The sequence below is a fragment of the Zalophus californianus genome, chromosome 4 (genome assembly GCF_009762305.2).
Source record: "Zalophus californianus isolate mZalCal1 chromosome 4, mZalCal1.pri.v2, whole genome shotgun sequence".
In the NCBI taxonomy this organism is placed as follows: Eukaryota; Metazoa; Chordata; class Mammalia; order Carnivora; family Otariidae; genus Zalophus; species Zalophus californianus.
In genome coordinates this window covers 141,732,347-141,756,217 of record NC_045598.1, presented here as the reverse complement: position 1 = coordinate 141,756,217, position 23,871 = coordinate 141,732,347, and the positions used below count along the sequence as shown (strand labels likewise).

Genomic DNA, 23,871 nt, shown 5'->3' with positions numbered 1-23,871 from the left:
GTGGATGGATTATAAAACAATTTACAAGATAAAATCAATGAGGTCTGGTGATAGATTTAAGGTGGTGGATAAAGGAGAAAGAGGTTTCAGGAGGATTACCGCATATACTGTTTGCATAATCAGTATGTATGCTTCTTCCCTGTACTCTGAAATAAAGATTTTTAAAGCAGAAGACCTTACTCTTTGCTCGCAGGTAAAATACTTGTCGGAGCCTTATCTTTAAAAGAGGATTAGTGATCCCACTCTGCTCACCATAAGTTATTGGGAAGGCCAAGTGAGCATGAGCTCTGCCATCCACCTCTACGGGTGCAGGTCTCAACTTCATATCCTACAGGCTCTGTGGCCACAGGCAAGCCACGCTTTCCAAGCCTTCATTTCCCCTCCTACAAATTAGAGATGACAATAATATCTAACACATACCGTTGTCATAAAAAGTAAATCAAATATTCCACATGGCTTACTTGCTTACTTTTTGTCAAATGGGATTTTTCAACCACTAAATGCTCTTGCTCCTTCTGCCCCTGTTTCTTCTGCACCTGCTCCTCCTATACCATCTCTATTTTGTCATCTTCTTCCTCCACCCACCCACCATCATTAGCACCCTTCTCCTTCTTCCCCTCTCTCTTCTTCTTCTTACTCATGAATACCCTCATTCATTCATCTCAATATGAGTTTTTCATTCCCTCCTTTATTTCCCTTCTCATTACAACAAACAACTCTTGGCCTTTATTATTTTATTCCTCTATCAAAATGAACTGTGTTATTGCTTCTAGTCTTGCCATCTCCAAATCATGTGACACATCCTTGTCAGATGAATGTTCCTTAACTGCTATTGTTCATAATGTCCCATGGCCCTGCTCAGAACCTCTCATAGCTCCTCATTGATGGTGTGGGGAATGGAAAGATGGTGGAGTTAGGCCACTGGAGTCAGAAAGAGTTGTGTTTTGTTTATTTATTTATTTATTTTGGCTCAGGCACTCACCAATTTGAGGGGAACTTCTTACATGTCTCTAAGGCTTGATGTCTTCTTCTATAAGATGGGGACACTAAGTCACTACATGCTTGTTGTGAAGATCAGCTGAGATAATGTTTTCAAATGCTCAGAATTGTGCCTCATTCATCATAGGACATACTCAATAGTTGGTATTGTTACCATCATAGAATGGAATGTCACACTTCAAGGCATACAATTGAAAATCTTCCCATCTGACATCTGTTTATATTTACATCTTATGGCCTTCCCAGCAGAGCCATTCAAGAGGAATTCTGACTTGGGAAATAAATGTAACCCCTCTTCATTCTCAAAACACTTGTACTATCTTTCACATCTCCTTCTCTGTTTCATTCTATACTTTCGTCCCTTCAGTCTTCCTGTCTTTCAAGGTTTAAATACCAATGCAGAAATCATCTTACTTTAAGGAGATTTTGTGCACTACCCTGTGTTGTGTTTGTGTAAACTTCCTGAGAATAAAGACCACCTCATGTATACTTACAACCCCTTCAAGGCCTAGCAGAGTACATTTCTCATTGAATAAACGTTCACTAAGTATATGAATGAATCCAATGCTTATCACTTAAAAGCTGAGAGTAACTTGGGCAGGATCCATGAAAAAGACTTGATAAATCTGACAAGAACATGAAAAATTGAGCAAATTCTTGGAAATTAGCTCTCTTATACCACAGGCAAGAAAATAGATTCTTTCTGCATTATATGTATGTATTTTGGATATTTTATATGGTATTGCATATTTTGTTTTCAAATGTGGATTGAAGCCAATTTTTGTTTTATAAACATTGCTGTTAGAAATAGCAGAGTGTTGTTTTATTTCTCTCTTTTGAAAGTCTAGAGTTTAAATCATATTAGGTTAGTGATTATTCTTTAGTCATACAGTCCACAAAAAATCATACACTGTTAAGTAGTAATGAAAACATCTCTTTTAGACTTTCCCTTACTTTTCAACCATTAACTATAAGAAAGACATTACATAGGACTACTCTTCCAAAAAGAAAAGTTATGTAAGTGGAATCTGGATCAATTATGATACCAGTGAGCAAGTTTGTCTAAGTATGCAGTTATTCAAAATAATGGTTATTTAAGGATTTCTTGATTTTATATATTCAAGTTGTTTTAAGACTATTTTATGTATCTGGATTTACTTTTACAATAAAAATTACTTTAGTTGTGTTCAAATTTTGTAAAGAGATAATATTTTATTGTTTTATATCCAATGAAAATATAAGCATAGTTGCTTGTAAAGCATAATTATTTTCATAATCCTCATCTTAAATTGAAAGGAAACTGATGATTTCAAACTAAGATTGCTCAATATTATTAACTGTGTTTGCTACTTCTATACGCATCCAGGAGAAAAACCATAAAATATATTTATGCAGGTTGTTTACAACTAGATTAAGCTTTTCATCATTTCTAATGTTTATGAGCAGAGTATATAGGAATCTGTATCATTCATTACAAGCTTCACGTATCTGGGTTCTGGCAGTTTTATTATCTCTCAGAGTAACTCATATTTAAATTGAGAGACTCATAGACATATACTACATAATGTTCACACTCAACTAGAACATGGTGAATGTAAAAATTACTCTTATTAAAAGAACTGGAAATTATGTTTTTTAAAGAAACATCATTCTTTATGTGTGAACAGATGTATTCTCTACTAAAGGACATGACAACACTGCTTTGATTAAAGCATGCATCGAACTAATTAATCTATTTTAGAGTTCATTCCAATCTTATCAGAGTTCTTGTTTAATACTATCTTTTCTCCTTGGTAAACTGACTAGATTGATTGGATTCATTGTCCAAACTAATTAACTACCATTATCGCAAATCAAATTTCTACTGTAATGGGAAAAGAAACAAGTGTGGCCTATATCCATTCTTGGGTGGTCTTTTGTCATGACAATGTATCTTCCTATATTATTTAATGACTTTTGCAATTATATTATATCTAGAAAGAAAGAAAAAACTGTGCTTAAGCAACTTCCCGAAAGATGAAAATGACATTTTTGACACAACACACTTGATAACATTGGTACTGAGATGATTAACAAATAGTACTGGTTTAGGCAGTGGGAAACTTATAGAATACTCATTAAATACATACAATTAAAGTATATATAACCACCTTATTGACCATGAGATTTAGACCATGATAAAGAGCAGGTTGATTGCATAGCAAGGAAAAAATAATGAATAAAGCTATGCTTCATAATTAATAAGTGATTGCAAAATGAAATATTCTTAGAGCTCATAATACTATTCCCATTATGAAAATAGCATTAAAGTGTTCCATTGGGGAAGATTAATTAAGCATTGTGAAATATACAGAGTACTTCTATTCTGCATTTAATTATGGACTATTGATTTGATAGTTATCTGGTGAAGTTCCAAGCACAAATTCCAGCGAAATGAGAATTTGCCTATAAAATCTTAAACAACATAATGTGCATAGTATGGGGGGAAATGATGAAATAAGGTCCAAAGGAATAACTGAGAATTTTGGTTATTACATTGACAAAATATGGAGGAGGATTCCCTCCCCCTTTGGTTCAGTTTTAGAATGATTTGTCAAGTAACAGAGGAGAGGCCAAAACAAGTTGCTTTAGAAGTCTTCAATCAAAGCCTGTGGCTTTGGGCCAAAACAGATTGAGGCAATGAATTCTAAATGAATGCTAAAGATGGAACTTTTTAAGTTTGCCAAAAATTGGAGTAGTAGGTCAAGGGCCTTGGACATTTTTCCTCTAACACAGATAAATAGATGGCTAACTGAAATCCTTAACAAATGTGCTTAACATTCTTAGGGGTGAATAAATGATGATGAATTATTTCTAATTCAAACACAAAGCCTACCTTTTATATTGTTATTGAGTGATAGACAATGTAAAGTTTTTAAATTATGAATTTGGAATAGTCATTAGGTTACCAACCATAAAGAGGAGTTCAGGTTTAAACTTTTGTAGCCATGGACATTTTTAGAAATTGCCAAGAATATTATGACCCCATCAGGGGCAATTTTATTAGAAAGGTAAATATATGTTTTAATTTATCTATGTTACTAAATGTAAGTTTAAAGATATAATAAAAATATAAGATAAAAAACTGAAACCAAAGACTGAAAAATATTAATGAATTCATTCATTAAATGCTCACTGAGATCCTACCATGAATTGGATACAGAGCTAGGTAAAGTGATAGGAAGATTAAAAAACAATCTAGTTTTAGTTATCACAGTTTACTGGAAAAAGCTATGCAAAGAAAAGAATATAATTTTTAGTATGGGAATTACTTTACTAGAGAAAATAAAGGGTGATGCGAAAGCATATAGGAAAAGTTTATGAGAATGGTGAGTACAGAAAAAGTGGCCATAAATAGGAAGAGGGATTGTTGTAATAATAAATAGAACTACTTAAAAGTTTATGTTAATTATTTAAATACAAGAGAAGAATATTATGTGTATTTCTATTAAATCTTAACTTTTCAGTAAAGACTGTTATTTTTTTTAATGAGTTAACTACTGCTGAATCAACCTTTCACACCCAAAGAAGGAAGATGGGCAGGCACATTTATTGGTCACCATTTCTAATGGGCCATGAAACAAACCCTTTCCTTCTCTAACAAAATGAGAAAGTTAGCCTAGGTAACTCTGCAGTCTTTTTGCTTGATTCTATGTAATTGTTAGGTTACATTTATAAAAAGATGGAGCATAAAATTAAATGAAAGTCCTGATAATTCTGTCCTACAAGATCCAAGTCTATGAAACACTGTGACTGTGATGAACATGACAACTTTAGTTTCAAACTGAAAGTAAATGAGTAGTTTGTGGTCTGCTCTGCTCGGGGAGGTATAAGATATATGCTTGTTTAAAAAAAGATGCCATTGTGTACTGTCATCATAACTAGATAAAACTGGAAATTTTCCTACCACTTCTACTCATAGCAGTACCTGAACCAATCTGAAGTCTTCCTCAATTAAACAAACCTTAGATTCTTAGAGTCTTTCATGGTAAGCAAAGTGTTTTAGAGAAATTTAGTCATACTCATACTGATGCCTTGAGAGAGAAGACAACAGAATACTTTATTAGTTCAATGTCCTTTTTGACGCAAGGCTGGATCCCAAGACCCGGAGATTATGACCTGAGCCAAAGACAGATGCTAAATGGAATGAGCCACCCAAGATCCTCTCAATGTCTTTTAAATTATCTAATTTTTTTTAACATGCTTGATGAAATGAAAAGGCTATAATAAGAAAATATTGAGACTAACTTCATATCCCTCTGTGAAGCAAGTTTTTTTTGAAATTGTAGATATTTTGTATTGTGTGAAATTCCAAGTGTGCAAACTTGACACTTAATTAAAAAAAGCTGGAGTGGTGGGGGGTGGGAGGGAAGGGGTGGCTGGGTGATAGACATCGGGGAGGGTATGTGCTATGGTGAGCGCTGTGAATTGTGTAAGGCCGTTGAATCACAGACCTGTACCTCTGAAACAAATAATACATTATATGTTAAAAAAAAGAAGAAGATAGTAGGAAGGGAAAAATGAAGGGGGGAAAACCGGAGGGGGAGACGAACCATGAGAGACTATGGATTCTGAGAAACAAACTGAGGGTTCTAGAGGGGAGGGGGTTGGGGGATGGGTTAGCCTGGTGATGGGTATTAAAGAGGGCATGTACTGAATGGAGCACTGGGTGTTATATGCAAACAATGAATCATGGAACACTATATCAAAAGATGTAATGTATAGTGATTAACATAATGTAATAAAATTTTTAAAAAAGCTGATTTAATTTTACTGCCTTCATAAATTAAAATGAAAACATTTTAATTTTAATATTTATTTATATTTAATATTAATAAATATTTATTCAAACATAGATGTGCTCTCTCTTATATATGAAGGTATCACAAGCAACATGACATAAATTGTAATATACATAACACACACATATATAGATAAAACTAGCAGTCTATCCCTTTTGAGACATTGTAGTTCTGATGGCTGTATGATGGCCCAGGTCTGATCTGTCTTCCCTCTTTCATTCAGTGTTATCTAGGAACCAGGTCATTCTTTGAAGGATGGCTGGGCAGGGTGATAATAGTGGTCTGTGATCCAGAGAGAGAGTAAATCATCCGCACCACAGAAAGCTCAAATCTATGACCTTGGACTCATTAGCCTGGTATTCTAAACAACTCAGGTAAGAAGCCTGTAATAAATTTATCAAGCACATAATATTTTGCTTTCAATTCTTTACCGAATTCCTTATTGCTCCTCTAACAATTTTATCCTTTTTTCAACGACCAAGTCCAGAAAATAAAATGACTCCTCAGTAAAAATTCTTGGAAATCTCAATTATATCCAGAAGAAAAAGAAAAACCCACATCGCATGGAGATCTTTTCAGAGTCCCTGTATTCTAATAGCTTCTCTTCAAATGTCCCATTCTAAGCTTTCATGGCAGAAATTTGCCAACGCTGAGAAAAAAGTTTGTGCTGTAACTATTCAGGTCAATTTAATGTGCACTATTCATTATTGACACAGATTGTACATCCACATTTGAAGCATTGAAAGCCCTTGAGAGAGCTTTCACCTGCAGTAACTTTAAATGATTTGGAAATGAGGTCATTTTTAGTTACAATTCAAGAATTTCCAGTTCATACAACTACTGAGTAGCAAAAGTTATGGAAAAGACAACGAAAGAAGGGAATTTAAAAGTAGGCAGTGAAATGACTTCATATGACCATTCTAATTATATTCCAAAATTTAAAAATGGCATAACTTAGAGACAGATTTATTATCTATGACATGAAGTCTTAACTTTCATATTTTCAGCCAATATATACTGGATTTGGCTCAAGTTATTCCTTAAAGTCTATATCTTTGTGGTGTTGAGGGTCTGAAAAAAGTCAATCGCTGAGTTACTGCTGAGATTAATAGCTACAAATCTGAGGAGAAACAAACAAATTGTTCTTCTAACTGATGCAAAATTGATCTACGAAATAATGAAACCTAGCAGCAGAGCAAAACCTGGCTAGAAGAAAAAATGAGAATGTAGAGAAGCAAGTTTTAATTCTGAATTTGTTATTAGCCATAAGCCTTCAGTTCTTATAACATAATGATACAAAAAATCTGGAAGTTTTAAATTAAAAACTAGCATAGTTGCAACAGAAATCCTTGGGATTTCATGTCATTTCTAAATGTGCCTTAAATTTTGGGGAAACATCGTTAAATTACCCAAGACTTAAAGTGTTTTTAGATTCCTTTTAATACTCCTTAAGAAAGTAAAAATAGAGTGGTTAAGAGACAAAATTACTCTAAAACCTGACACTAGAAAGGCCTTAGCACATGAACACCATCCATGGACATTTGTGAATATGAAAAGGCAGGAGATATTTCCTCAATCGACAATATCATAGTGATTTATTTGGGGCAAATGACTGCAATTTCTACTTGCTGAAACAGGTACGTAAGTAAGGCATTGACTGAAGGCTTTCTAGTGCCAGATCTTGCTGGGGCTACAACAATGAACAAAGGGTCTGGTTTCTGGCTTCAAGGGGTATAGCCAAATGACTGGATACATGGCAATTTATACACAGGGCACATGTAGGGTATAAAGGAATACATTAAAAGGTCAATTCTAGTAGCCTCTACCAGCATCCACTCCTACATGAGGACTAGAAAAATGAATCAGTAGCAGGTGATCGTCTAAGCTGGCACCTGAAGGATGAGTAAGAATTAACTAAGAAAGGAGGAGAGAGGGGCATCTGCATGGCTCAGTCAGGTGGGCACCTGCCTTCGGCTCAGGTCATGATCCCAGGATCCTGGGATCGAGCCCCACATCAGCCTCCCTGCTCCGTGGGAAGCCTGCTTCTCCCTCTCCCTCCCCCTGCTGCTCCCCTTGCTCTCTTTCTTTCAAATAAATAAATAAAATCTTTAGAAAAAAAAAAAGAAAGGAGGGGAGAGTGTTCTAAATAGAAGAAGCAACATAAGGAGCTACTGATGGAAAGAATTCCTCAGAGAACAGAAAGAAAGTTCAGTATCATGCACTTAATTGGAATATGTAAATTGGGGTGACAAGAAATGAATCTGCAAAGTAAGATAATACCTGATCAAGAAATGCCTTGTAAGTCTTTTTAAAGTAAAAAAATTAAACAATGCTTTCTTAACATATGTTTTTATGCAATGTTAGAAAAATCTGTTCCCAACCACAACTATGTGATAAAGTTTAGATGGAAAAATAATATTAAGGCTTTCAGTTAATACTCATGTAAAAACTGACCCAGAATAACTGAAAGGAGCAACCAATAAAACTTTTAGTTGATAATACAAAGTGATGATTCTTAGCTGTCAACTGAAGTTACCTCTAAACTTACTCGGTTTTTCTGGAAATTTGGCAGTTAAAGTTTATTAAAATTAGAACAGACCATGGAGATATATACAATATATACAACAAAATCTTAACAACTGCATAATAACCTGCTTGGAGATCTCTATTATTTTATTTTTCTAGAAGGAAGACAAGAAAATATCCCAGACATAACAACCAATAGAATTCTAAAAATGTGGGCGCCTGGGTGGCTCAGTTGGTTAAGCGACTGCCTTCAGCTCAGGTCAGGATCCTGGAGTCCTGGGATCGAGTCCCGCATCAGGCTCCCTGCTCAGCAGGGAGTCGGCTTCTCCCTCTGACCCTCCCCCCTCTCATGTACTCTCTCTCTCATTCTCACTCTCTCAAAATAAATAATAAATAAATCTTAAAAAAAAAAGAATTCTAAAAATGTTAATCATGACAAATAAGCATAGGTGAGAAGTTTATAATTTCTTTTAAGTCATACCATTTTATGGTAGTCAAAAACTCAATAATGACTGAAAGCTATAAATGACTTCATAAAGAGTAACTTTAACTATATGGCCACATAAATATGGCAATGGTATTTGTTATGAAGCTACACTGTTATTAAATACACAAAAAGCTACAGCAAGGTATAAAATGTCCACTAGAAAATCACCAAGGACAAAAAAATTGTTCGACAGTCATATTTTAAGTATTGTTCTATAGCAATGATTGGAATGCTAGCTCCAAAAACTAATGGGATATAATCATCATTGCAGCATACATTACATTTTTCCAGATTTAATGATCTGGTCCCCAAATGGAGTTATATTATCATAACTGATGTGGTTACACTGAATTACAATATTTAGAACATTTTTTGTGAAAAAGAGTATTATAGCACAGATTTTTTAGATACAAATTATCAAACTCTTACTCTGTGCTGTAAAGGCCGACTTGAACCTCATTTTGCCGTCCAGGTGCCGTTGGTGAAGCTGTCAGCGGTAACAGAAGAAGGAAGGGCAAGTTTGTTTTCTTCCCGTGGAGCCAGAGGGAAACAGTGTTCCAGTCTCGGGCTGCCTACCTTAGTAGAATTTAACATTTTGTCTTTCTTCCCTTGGAAAGCCCTCAAAGAGCATCCCCACTATCCACGTGGGGTGGATGTAGGATCCTGAGGGCACCAAATGGCACTGGGTTAATCAGATTCTTTCCAGAGCATTTGGAAGTTTTACACAAAACCCATCAGTCAGAAAACATTGGCAATTGGAATTACAAGGTCGCATTCCTTGACTAAGACAGGAAAAAAGTGCAATTCTGGGGTCTGACTGATGAGAATGCTTCCTTTCCCTTTTTTTCCCTGTCACTCTGGAAACCACTGAGACAGCGGAGAGCACCCCACTGTCCCTTCTGAGCAGGAAGCAACACTTCTCCCTAGAGCATCCCAGTCAGAACTTTCTCCTGGAAGAGGATCCACGCCTTACCCCCGGCATGGGTGAATTACAGCCAAGAGAAGAGCTAACCCCAGGACCGCCTTACTTTCCATAAAATCTTACCTCAGAGCTCAAAGCACCGGACGGCTGGTAAAACGCTTAGCTCTGTCCAAAGAAGCAAGGGAAGGAGGCACAGAAGAGTTGTAGTCTAATCTGGACTTGAACTGGGAAGATAGAGCAGCGCTTTGTGCCCAGAACTGTCTCTCTGGGAACAGGAGAAGGAGGGTCTTGCAGCTGGAACTGAAGGCAGCACAGCTCACTGCCAGGCTCTGGTCCAGAAGTCAGAATCCTGCACCCTGGGCCTCGTGTGAACCGCCATGAGCTGCGTGATCCTCAGTGGACCTCTAGCAGCTCTGGGCTTCAGATTTCTCTCTCACCTGCAGAACATGTCCTACTCCTCACTGACAGGGCAAGGTTTGGGATGTGTTCCCGTCTGGACCTGGTTATGGCATTCTAGCGGAATCTCTGATGATCAGGAAGAAATCTGATTTTTCTTATATTGGGGAGGAATTATCTGGCTGTGCATAAAAGAGATCCCAAATAACAGTGGCTTAAAGAGGATCAAAGTTTCTTTCCCTCTGATGTAAAAGTCTGGATGAAAGCACTTAAGGGCAGTAGAAGGGCTCTTTGCTCATTCCCAAACCAGGCTCTCCATGCCACCTGCTCAGCCATTCTGAGGGCTTGGTATTGGACCTCACAGTCCAAGGTGAACTGTGACTATCACATCATTGCCCCCAGAGCAGGACTGAGGACATGGTGAGAAAAGATACGACCCCTTCCTTTTAGAGATACTTTCCTAGATGTTGCACACATCCATTTTCCACACCGCACTGGTCATCAGTCACCTGGGCATTGGAAGGCAGAGCTAATTATGGAGGAACCTATTATCATGCAAGAAAGACTGAATGATTATTAAGGGGACAGCCATCAGTCCCTGCCACTTTTTTTTTTTTTCATTAACTTTTACTATACTGATTTTTTTTTCTAGGTTAGGGAATAGGTATGTACTTACTGCCATTTTGTTAATTGTTTTTGGCTGATTTTGTAGTTCCTCTCTTCTCTTTCTCTCTTCCCTTTGGTTTCATGACTTTCTTTGGTGTTATGTTTAGATTCCTTTCTCATTTTCTTTTGTGTATTTACTCTAAGTTTTTGCTTTGTGGTTACTGTGAGGTTCGCATATATCATCCTATGTATACAACAATCTATGTTAAATTGATTACAACTCAAATTTGAACATATTCCAAACTGTATTTTCATCCCCCTCCCCGTTTTAGGTTTTTGATGTCACATTTTTACATCTTTTTATTTTATGTATCCCTTAACTAATTATCGTAGTTATAGTGAACCATAACTTTCATCTTTTGACCTTCTCAGTAGCTTTATGAGTGATTAATCAACCACCTTTACTATATATTTGCCTTTCCCAGTGAGACTTTTCCTTTCATATTTTTTTGTTATTATTTACTGCTATTTCTTTTCAGTTTAAAGAAGTCTCCCAATATTTTTCATAAGGCTGGTTTAACAGTGACAAACCCTTCTAGCTTGTATTTATTTGAAAAACTCTTAACTGTCCTTCAATTCTGAATGATCACCTTGCTGGGTAGCATATTTCTCAACACTTTCAGTGTGTCATGCTCCTCTCTTCCAGCTTGCAAAATTTCTGCTGAGAAATCTGCTGGGAGCCTTATGGGATTTCCCTTGTACTTAACACTTTGTTTTTCTCTTGCTGCTTTTAAGATTCCCTTTTTACTTTTTTGACATTTTAATTATAATGTGTCTTGGTGTGGCTCTCTTTGGGTTCATTTTATTCAGAACTCTCTGTGCTTCCTGGACCTGCACATCTGTTTCCTTCTCTAGGTTAGGAAAGTTTTCAGCCATTATTTGTTCAAAATAAGTTTTCTGCCCCCGCTTCCCTTTCTTCTCCTTCTGGGGCCCTTATAATGAGAATGTTATTTCCCTTGATGTTGTTTGAGTTATCTTCATTAAATAAAGTTCTTTTTTCTTCTTGCTGCTGTGTCTGGGTGAGTTCCATTGCTTTGTCTTCCAGCTCACTGATCCATAATTTTGCTTCACGTAGTCTGCCACAGAACCCCTCCAGTGCATTTTTTGGTTCAGTTATTGTATTCTTCAATTCTCTCACTTCTGTATGGTACTCTGTTACGTTTTCCATGTCTCGTTGATGTCATCACTGTGCTCATCTATTCTTCTGTTGAGTTCAGTGAGCACCTTTATGAACAATACTTTTAATTCTTTACTATATAGATTACTTATCACTGTATCATTTGGATCTTTTTTTCTGAGGATTTCTTCTTTTGTTTGGAACATACTTCTCTGTTCCCTCATTTTGCTTGGCTCTCTGTGTTTGTTTCCATGTATTAGAGGAAACAGCTACCTCTCTCATTATCAGGGGCATGGCCTTGTGTAGGTGATGATCCTTCTCATTCAACCTTGCCCTAGCTCGTGGGAACCTTTGTGATTGTCTAAACTGCCTGATTTATTCTTGATATGCCCCCATGGCTGAGGGCGTGCCAAGACTTGTCAGTGATTCAAAGGGAGGAATCTCATTTTGTACCTAGTTTCAGGCTGATTAGAAGCCAGGTCCTCATGCAGCAGCTTTTAAAGTGTGAAAACATTTAAATCTTATGGATCTGCAATTGTAATACCTGTTGGCCTCCAGACCAGGAGATCTGGAAGTGTCTCCTGGGTGACAGTTGCCAAAATCAGGGCTCCAGGTAAGCATGTAAGCTCCTTTCTGGGAAGTCTCATTGGGTCATAGCAAGGCCAAAAGTATATGCAAGTATGGTGTCTTCCTGTTTATCTTCCCTGGGAGTGCACCTTTAGCCTCTAGATTTGTGGGAAACCTGAAGCTTGTCCCTCATGCTGCAGCTCCACACTAAATGAATATGCTGTTTTCAGAGGGAGCTTGAGGTTGTCTCAGTCTGCTGTGTGTGCAATACCTTGGAGTTGGTGGCCTGCTGAGAGCTATCTTTCAGACTGTTATAGTCCCATGGGGCTCTAGAACACCAGCCCTCTTTGCCACCAGCGTCAAGTGATCCAGAGGTATCCCTTATGTGGACTGCACATGCTGTTGGTTTTAGTGAGGCAGCTGGAAAGTGCAGTGGGCAAGGCACATTCCTAAAGCCTTCGTAAAGTCAGTGGGAAAATGTCTGCCTGCGCTTGTAGACTTCATCGATAGAGCAAGAAAGAGCCTTATTTGTGTGTGTGTATGCTGGCTTTAGGCTGGGAATGGAAGGAAAATCTGACTTCTTGCCCCACCTGTCTCAGCAAAGTGGTGGGGATTTGTGCTCTCCATGCTCTCAGCAAATGCCATGACCACTCACCCCACTTGCTCCAGCAAGGTGATGGTCGGGCTCCATGTCCATGCTTGCCTACTTATGCTAATAGGCTATGTGGGGAGTGCCGCATGGCATCCACCAGTACCTCCATTTCTGGGGAGCATCTTAGCTGTCCCCCACCCTTCCAGGTGATGCCTCCAGATCAACAAATGAATCTCCCTCACATATAACTGTTTTTCTTTTCTCTTCTCTTCTTTCTTTCTTTTCTTTCTTTCTTTCTTTCTTTCTTTCTTTCTTTCTTTCTTTCTTTCTTTCTTTCTTTCTTTCTTTCTTTCTTTCTTTCTTTCTTTCTTTTTCTTTCTTTCTTTCTTTCTTTCTTTCTTTCTTTTTCTTTCTTTCTTTCTTTCTTTCTCTTTCTTTCTTTCTTTCTTTCTTTCTTTCTTTCTTTCTTTCTTTCTTTCTTTCTTTCTTTCTTTCTTTTTTAAATTTAGGTGTTTTTTCAAACTGCTGTTTTTTGCTGGGTTTCAGGTCAAGCAAGAAGACATGCAAACCCTCCAAGAGGAATCTCAGTTTCTTATAGCACTTTGGATGCCCAGACATTAGTCCCATTGATTATCCAAACCCGATGTTCTGGAGCTCATCTTTCTGGTATAGATCCCAGGGTTCATCTTTCTGGCATAGATGCCAATGTGGGGCACCAAAACCTTGCTCCTCTGGGAGAAGTGCTTGTCTAGTGAGATCTTCCCTACTGTGTGTTGCTGTGCTAGAGGTGAGTTTTTTGCAAGACCATGTCTCTGCCTCTGCTACTAGTTTTGATGTTGTCCTTTTATTCTTCATCGTGGAGAGCAACTGATCTAGTTTTCAAATCTTTTTCAGAGGGAAACGATCCATAGGTAGCTGTGGATGTGGGTGTGTCTGTGACAGAAGATCAGGATATTTCTATGCCACCATCTTGGATGCCCCTCCCAACAGATACTTATCATACTCTACAGCTTAAGTCAACACTGGTAAAAATTAATAATGCAGGTAACTTCCTGAGAGTTCTGGGTCCCAAGCCACTTTATCCCTTAATAGCCAGATAAACAAGGCAAGACTTACTTAATTGGGCCTGAAGTATATGGCAAATTACTACAACTGTTGATTTAATTACTGTCAGTAGTAATCTAGAAGAAATAGTATTACTAATGATTCATAGCTTCCCCAAACAATTAAAGATGTTAGATGGCTGTTTCCATAGGACAAAAACAACTCCTACTGTCTTTAACCTGATGGACAGTTGTTTTCAGTATAAGAGAACTGGTTAAATTAGCATGGTTCCAATGTCCAGAGAATCATTTCCATAGACCTAAAAGAAAATCTTGGCAACAAATATATCTATGATCTTCTTAACATTATGTCTTGATATCTTGTTCCTGTGCTTGCTTACTAACTTCTTTCTTAAATATTCAAGTAACAAAGAATATTTTTAAATTATAACTTAAATGATTTGTTTTTCTTTCAATTTCAAATAAATTGTCCCATCCATTCAAGTCAAATCTTCTCTCAAAATCTAGCTTGGTTTGGAAACCTGGCCTGATAATCTGAAAAATATTTCTGTCTAAACAGTGCATAAGCAAACTCTAGAAACCTTCATGGAGTTTCATCACTAGAGCGTCTTTGGGAGATTCCGTACCCATTAGTCAAATTTGAGTGTATCATCTATGTTAGAAATGATCATTAGAAAAAGGCTAGTCTTATAAAAATAGTTCTAGGAGGACAAATTCAGTGCTGAGAAAATTTTACGACCACTTTTAAAATTCGAGTAACCATTTTTCCCTTGGTACCTTAGCAAAGCCAGAAGTGAAAAAGCAAATGAATTTTTCCTTGCATTCCAATTAAAAGTAAACTATTTCTGATTTTATGTGAGTGCATTTTTATTTAGTTGTGAACCAGCTTCTCATTAATAACTGACACTATAAATTAGATAGAATTAAGTGTTCCAGGTAGTCTGTAATACATTTACAGGTGTTGTATATTTTTGGCATTTTATTTTATATTACATTTAATTATCATATAAAATAAAATGCCAAAAATATTATAAATGCAGAGTACAGGTAAAGGATAAGTTAGGGCTACATGCTGTACATTTAAAGACAAAGAAGTTGAAAGATACTGTTCAAGTATGAGAGGGAAAAAGGTATGAAATAGTCAGATATCTACATGAACCCAATAGAGGTGACTTCAAAGTCAAGATTCCCATTGCCTGTGGAGCCTATTAAGAAGACAGATACTAGCAATTTGAAGAACAATGTGTGTTTATTTAAGGAAATACATCCAGCTGTTCCTCTAAGGCAGTTTCAAGTTCACTAGGGGTCAAAAGAATCATATAATATAAAATATAACACTTCCTAATGATAAGCAGCCTAAGGCATGAAACATTACAAAAATACATGCCACACTCTCTATAAGGCATTTCACAAAATAGATGTGGACCTTATCTTTATTTTAAATACAAATGAAATTCTAGAGATAATATAAAGTCAATGATAAAAGGCCATTAAGACTTTGAGTCAATATTAACACATATATAATGTAACCCTATATAACAAATGGTGTCAGAAAGTCCATAGTCAGAATGGGAGCACAATTCAGTAAATAATGCCAAGAAAATCAATAACTACAAAGAGGAAAATGAATCAAAAGGTTATGCCAAACAATTTAGCTGTTCTGGACCAGAAAGAGTATAACTACTCACAATGAATCACTAAATCACTGCAGAGCACTTCGTTTTTCTAAGTTCTGGAAACCTTTTATTCTTTTGCAGAAAAGATGGCACACCAGGCAAATGCATTCATATGTGAATATTCATTTGCATATATATGTAAAACTTTTCCTTGGGATATTTTTTTCCGTTTTTCTACGATTCAAAAAATAGGAATATTGGCCAAACAATGTATTTTGCCCTATGAAGTTAATTTGTTTGTTTCCCCAAGGGACATATAAGCTTATTCTTTCACCCTGGTCAAGATAAATATTTTAATTTAACTTCATGTTTTCAATTTCCTAGAGATTAATATCAAAATTATAAATAACATTTTAAAATTGGGATGGAAATTAAAAGTGCCATAGATTACTAGATTATTGCTTATACATGCTCAGTTATATCTCTATTAGATAAATTACATTAATCGTATATAACAAAATGCTTAAAACAGTGCCTGGCATAGAGTAGTAATTCAATACATGTCAAATACTATTCTTATCATTTTTGGTATTATTATTAATCCATTTCAGCTGTCCCATTTTCCATTTGTATAAAAGCAAAATTCTAATCTTAAAATCACGTAAAGGCAGAATTCACATTTTTATAATAAACTTTTTAAGTTTGGTGGGAGGTAGGCAATTTCTAAAATTTTGATGATCTACAAAGCCTAGTTAGATGTGTCACTTGAAAAACAATGTCATCTATGTTGACAAGTATGAATGCGCTTTTTATTTTTTTGTGTGAAAGGTTTAACCTTACATATCCTAAAGAAACACAATGAATACATTCCCCTAATTATATTCTTTTAGTACATCAAGTGCTCATCCTCAGCTTAGCTATAATGCCTTTTACTTTTAATGCCACTGTGTTGGTGCAATGACTTATTTACCTGTCCCTTCTTTATTTTGCCACCTTCTGTGTGGCAAAATATAAACACCAGAATATAAACACCAGCATGTTCTATGATTATTGGAACATGAGTTGTCTTAGCTGTCACATACATCTTTATTACTACATATATATTTAACAATATATATGTTTTGGTGTTTATATTTAACAATATGAAACTGCCATATTTGACTTACAAAAATGACAATTTAATGTGATTCAACCAAACAGAGAGTCCAAAAAGCATAATTATAGCAGATCATGGTTTTAAGAAAGCTGTTTTCTAAGCTTCCAAATGTAGGACATGTTAGACTACATAAAGACTGTATTATCCCACTTCCCATCGATGCTTTTGAATAGTCATCTTTCTTATAATCATGTAAAAATCCCTACATTCATGACAGTATTTTAAAAAGATATATTAATATTTACTTTAACACCAATCTTATTTTGCTGAGAGCCTAGTTTCTTCACATGCATCATTTGCTCTCAATAAATACAAATCCACATTATTTTTAACTGTAACATTCTCTGAGAGATAAATGTCATTCAGTAGAGAACATTTACATGAACAACTGGGGATAGAGTCAATGTTGTGGCTTTTATGTAGGTCTAGATATAAACGCAGCACAGATTCTCAGAAGGTAGACACTAAAAGAGCAGGTGATGTAGGATAGGCAAGTTGTTTTCTGAAAGTAGAGAAGTTCAAAGAAAATGTACAAACACTCACCCTCTATAAAAGTGACCTCTGACTTTGTTGAGCATTGCAAAATAGAAAATATGTGGAATAGAATGAGAGAGAGAGAGGAAGGGAGGGAGGGAGAAAGGAAGGGAGAGGAGAGAATATGAATAAGTATTCCTCCAGGTAGAACCAGTCACAGGCTAGAGTGTATAAAAGCAAAGCAAATGAGTAAGGATGTGAGGCAGACCAATATGTATTTCTACATAAGGTCAATCTGTATCAGGGGTGTTACTAGTCAGCTTCTGTACCTCTCTGCTCTCAAACTGGTTAACTATGGTCCCACTGGGCATGCACAATCAGAGAATCCTGATTCTATCCATGCAGACATGATTCCATGGAGGAATGTATACAGTTACAAGTTCTCAATCCATATCAGTTATAGAATTCATATTAGGAACTTGAGAGAAAAAATACTGGAGAAATTTCAGATGTCAGATCAGAATTCCCAACAAGCATCAATAATAGAGAAATCAACGACTGAATGTAATAGTGTCCTCCAGAAAGCCTTACTTATCAAGCTCAGGTCATTTTTTTTTTTTTTTTAGTGTAAGCTTAAAATATTTTTTTAAACCGAGATCATATGAATCTTCAAATGGTTCTGTAATAAATAAGGCCAACATTTGAGATATAAAATAATTTGTGAATTAAGAGTCATAATTAATTTTATCTTCACAATTTTATGCAGTATCAATTTAAGTATATGTTTTAAATAAGAATCCATTTTTATCTTTGATACCCAATTTGTAATAAAGAATTTCAAAAAATATTTAAAATGAAGATTTGTATAAGATAGAATGTAGTAATAAAGATGTATGTGACAGCTAAGACAACTCATGTTCCAATAATCATAGAACATTAAACTTGCTATTCATCTTGACCACTAAGATACCAATTCTACATCAATTAAGACTGGCAGCAGTCTTATTTCTTCCTGCAAAAGCTTTAAGAAGCCTTATGATTCTAGGGGCACCTGCCTGGGTCAGTCTGCAGAGCATGGAATTCTTGATCTCCGGGTTGTGAGTTTGAGCCCCGTGTTGGGTGTAGAGATTACTTAAAAAAAAAAATCTTTTTTTTTCAAAGAAGCCTTACAATTCTATTAAACTATAAATTTAATTTTTTTCTCACAGCATGACCTTTAAAGATAGAATTAATGTATCAAAAATACAGGGATATTTACAAGAAGATAAATCAGAAAATATTCTTGTTCAAATAATGTTTCTGACATCTAGATGACCACAATTTGATTGTCTTTCAATTAATGACTGGAAGCCTCACGTAATATGAAGTGTAATGCTTTTTAAAATTATTTTCATAATTTTCATTTTAATAAAAATAATGCAAGAGTCACTTAGTATGGGGTGCCTGGGTGGTGTCTGACTCTTGATTTCAGCTCAGGTTATGATCTCAGGGTTGTGAGATCGAGCCCTGCGTTGGGTTCCATGCTCAGCAGGGCATCTGCTTGAGATTCTCTCCCTATCCCTTTCCCTCTGCCCCTACCCCCCACCCCTGATTACGTGCACACTCTCTCTCTCTCAAATAAATAATAAATCTTAAAATAAAAAAATCACTTTAAGTATGGATAGTGTTTCTGAAAAGTTAATATATATCTTAATTCAGTTACCAATAAAATATATTGTTTAATTTAAATCTATGTCTTACTCCACCCATCCAATGCCTCAGTGCTTTTTTGATCTCGTATCTTTTCATTAACTCTCTATTGCCACCTTTGTGGTCCTCTAGTATCCCTCCTACCCCAGAGACTTTGTACATGCTGTTTTTGTCTGGAACTATCCAATAAGAAGCAGAGTTTGCTCTGTCTGTTTCCTTCAGGTGTTTGAGTAAATGTTACCTTAATCATAGTGGCTTTTCCTGACGACCATATAGAAAACAGCAATTCCCCATCCTACCTTCCAAAACTCCCTTTCTCTCTTGCTGGCATTATTTTTCTCCATAATACTTAGCATCACATGGCATATTATGTATCTATGTGTGTGTCATCTTTGTTTAGAACTTTGGTTCATTCCTTGCTAAAGCCATAGCACTAGAGCAGTGTCTAGAAAGTAATATAATAGGTGATCAATAAATATTTCTTTAAATGAATAAATTTCACTAGACAGTTATGGATCATTATGGTCAAAGCATTGAATTATACTCTGAGAATGCTTCAAATAAAAATTAAAGGTACCTTACCTGATGAAACCTTAGACAGAACATAGGAAGTATAAATGAAATTATAAAATAGCATCTGAAAAACGAGAAGAAAATGATAAATTTGATGTGGAAATTGGAGAGACTCTTATGAAAGATGTAACATTTGAATGAAACCTTCACAAGGGATGATTTATACACATGAAGATGCAGATGAGGACCACCCATCAACAGGAAGACGTATGGGCAAAGGCACAGAGACAAGGGAGTCTATAATGAACTTTGCGGGTGAGTCAATAGTCTGACAAAGGCTAGAACACGGTGGTATCAGGAAAGAAGTATGCAGCGAGTGACAATAATGTAAATATGTGTTTATAAGGTCATGTTTGTATTTCATTTCCAGTTCAGTGATTCCCAAAATTTGGGAATATGAGAGCACTTTTTTAAAACATTAAACCATAAAATCCCTATGTGATATAACTGGCTTAAAAACCATATAAAATACATGGTATTAAAAGCTATTACAAAATTAGTACCATCTTTTGTTAAGCATATCATTTTAGAACCAAAAAATAATATAGGGGTATATATATATATATATATATATATGTATGCATACATGAGTGATACACACATGGGCGTATATACATATATACTTCTTTTCACCATTATACAGGCAATGATTAATATTCATGTGAATTGTAGGCTCTCTTGCAGTAAATCCATGGTCCCATGGATCTGAAGCACGTGAGCCCGGAGCTACAGTCTAAGCAATGACAACCCATAAGATTTCTTTGAGTAGAAGAATTACATGATGAGGCCTATGTTGTGGGAACCCTGGGGGCTAGAGATTGAAGACACCTTAGAAAACATCTCTGCACAGTCTGCTAAAGTTATAGAAAAAGAAATTGCAACCCACAGAGATAACAGACATTGGCCAAGATTACAGGTAAAGGACTATGGCTAGTGTTCAGGTTCCTGAAGTGATCTCATCAAGCCCTTCCGTAATGCTATAGATAAGACAGATAAGCACCCAAACATATCACTGATAATCAAAAATGAACATCAGTTCTTATCTGGTAGAATAAGATGGACTGTTACACACCTGAAATTAGATGTACACTGTTCTCTTTGCTGTGGTATGGGGATTGCGGTATTTTCAAAATTCTCTATCTAATAGCATGTGGATCGTACTCTAGTTTTTCTCTAAGTCTGTATTTCAGAAACATATTCATCTTTAAGAATGTATCTCTATGCCTCTTTTAAAAACAACAACAACAACAACAACAAAATGTTTGCTCAAGGTCATCTGGAATTTCGGCAAGGGAGTTTACAGGTATACATGGTTTTACACACAACATTTTGAAAATTTAAACATGAACTACACACTTTAATAAATAGAATGATATAGTATATATGAAAAATTCAATGTTTAAACACTAAAGAACAAAGTTATTTATGCTAATGATGATTCTTGCCTCCACCTAATTTGTAAAAACAGGTTTACATATATTTGAGTTCCTCTTGAAGTACCTGTTTGGCTCTGGCAAAATCAACGTCCGACATAGGCAAACATTTTTTAATACCATTCAACAAATTCCGTATCTAATTGAAAGTCATTATGTAGTTGTGCACAGGTGAGATCTGCTATCTGAACAAACGCTGAAGCTGTTTCATTTTCCACAGCTAGTGCTCCACCAGAAGCAAGGAAAAGGGTACTCTTCCCCCCCATTCCTCTGTAGGGAATTATAAATAACCAATCTAGACATGAGTGAGGAATGGATTTCAAAGTCCCACATAAATTTTCAAAGGCTTGGTGTAATTTATACTTTAAAATGCCTTTGACAAGTAGTCCGGCTCTACCACCCCTCTCCTTGATCCCCTAGCATAGCCACACACACCTTCCCTGGTCTTCTCACCGGGTCCTCTAAAAGAAAGTTGCATTATTTTTACTAAAGGATATTATGGTAAGTCTCTAGGGAATGAGGAAATTGGAAAGTTTATTTATGTACTTTTTCAATTTTAAAGAAAATCATAAAAATACTTTCCTTCTTTCTCACATTGAGGTTTCGTTAGGTGTGCAATTATTGCCTTAATTGGATTACCATTGCCTCTAGGCTAGTTTATGCCTTTTACATGATCAAAAACACACACATAAATGATATGATTGAAAACGGAAATGCACTGGTTTTTGGTGATGGGATAATTCAGATATTTTTATATACCCATTGGTAGCAAACAATTGCATTACCTTCCACTTTTGCAAATATTATTAGTGTAAGATAGAAATTCATTTAAGGATTCTCTTTGCTCTTATTGCTAACCTTTCTGTATACTTTAATTTTATTATATTTTTGCTCTCCAATATTTACATGATTAGAATATAGAAACAGTTAATGCAATATAATGTAGCTGATAAAATTAAACAGAAGTAACACATTAGATTTTTTTTAACTAAACCATTTACTACACCCTACTGTGTTCATCCTGTATAATTATACATCTTCTGACTTGTCTCATGTAATTCACAATTTCTTCCTGCTGCTTAATCGCAGACTTCGGCAAACACATTTTAGGGGAGAGACTCAGTACAATTTTTCTATAATCTTTTATTTGCCATGGGCATTAAGGTGATGATTACCTACATGGAAAAAAATGAGGAGGTGTCTCAAAGATACAGGAGTAAAGGTACAAGATGGTTTTCAAGTACATGCATAATTTAGATCCATTCTTGTGGGAGGAAATCACAAGGAAATTAATCAGCAATATATTTGTAGACTTTGTACCAATCATTTTTATAAGACACAAGCAGCATGTATCATATGTTGTTTCTCAGACACAAGAAAGAGAGGCATCAAAAGGCAATCAGGCATATAAAATCAAACTGGCAGTCCTGGCCCTCAGAGCTTTCTGTGGTGCATAAAACTTCTTTGAACAAGAGAAATGTTAGTGTTCATGTCTCAGGTGGAAATTGGCCAAAAATACTATCACACTCAAAAAAAATTTCATTTCTATCATATTTTGGCCTTTGATATGTTGCCGATTGTCTAAAATATTTAGTAATGCCTAAAGACATCCTAGGAATAATGAAAAAGTACAGACTTCGACTATAGAACAAGCTGTAGTTCCCTGTCTAAGATGGTAAACAGAGTCAGTGATAGGACGCACTGGGCGCAATAAGGTAATATTTACTTTGCTTTAGACAATAGGGAAGATAAAGTGATAACGAGTTGGGCTTACTAGAAAGAGAAGTGATTGGAAAGCTTTTCATGGCAGGCATATTGCATTACCATAAAACACATTATAAGACTTGGATTTTTAGCTAAACCTAGTGGCTTTCAGTTCCATAATCATCTTTGTTCTGGACTTTACGCCAGGGTAAGTGTGCTGTTCCTTTTCAGTCAGAATCAATTCCTTTAGGGTAGATTACAAATGACTCCTTTTAACCCTTTAAAATGGTGTCTGTAATGAATTATATTACAAATATGCTCCGGACCAAGAAGTTTGGCAATGAATATTCTGTTACATATTCAGCTTGTCATTCACAATCAACTCTCTCTCCCCTCTCTTCTGAACTGTCTTATTTCTCCTGAGAGTTATCATTGATATTGGACAAATAAATAGAAGTTTTAGGCTAGCTTCCCAAACCATTCAATAGACTTTCAGGAAAGAAAATCTATCACTTCTGGAAAGGAAAAGAAAAGAAAAGGGGAGAAAAGAAAAGAAAAGAAAAGAAAGGAACACAAAAGAAAAGAAAAGAAGAGAGAGCGGGAGAGAGAGAGAGAGAACTACCCAGTGATCATGCCTGAATGAAGGCTCCTGAGCTAGACTGCAATTGCATTTGATCTGTTTCTCTGTTGATTTTGTAAACCTTTCCAAAGGTTTCCATAGTAACAAGTGAATTATCCCCTCTCCCCCCAACATTTTCCAAGGATGTAGGAGGGATACAGATAAAGGTTGGTGAGAAAAAAAGCTACAGTATTTTTTTCTACTACCAGGATAGATCTGAAGAAGTCATGATTAGTCTTTTAAGGAATCAAGTATGTTTCTCCCACCACAGTCATGAGAAAAAGTTGGGTCAGAATTTACTTACATCTCTGATGTCTGCGTTTGCTCCTGTACATGGTCATTCTGGAAAAATCCGACTTTCTAAGAAGTAATTGCTTTGACCACGGAGACAAAGAGATGGGTTGTGTTCCTGCTTTGCAGTAAGACTGTT

The 23,871-nt window shown here is 35.9% G+C and overlaps 1 protein-coding gene across 10 annotated transcripts in view; it reads right to left on the bottom strand.

The window, feature by feature from the left end:
- RALYL (RALY RNA binding protein like) overlaps positions 1-23,871 on the bottom strand; it is a 685,749-nt gene that overhangs the window by 168,683 nt on the left and 493,195 nt on the right. Inside the window, exon 1 of one of the 10 annotated variants that reach the window (XM_027580138.1) lies at positions 23,746-23,863. The exons of the other annotated variants lie outside the window; for them this stretch is intronic. Coding sequence (XP_027435939.1) covers positions 23,746-23,782 — 37 coding nt within the window. The 5' untranslated portion in view covers positions 23,783-23,863. Of the gene's footprint in view, positions 1-23,745; positions 23,864-23,871 lie in introns of those variants that run through there. 10 annotated transcript variants of the gene reach the window in all.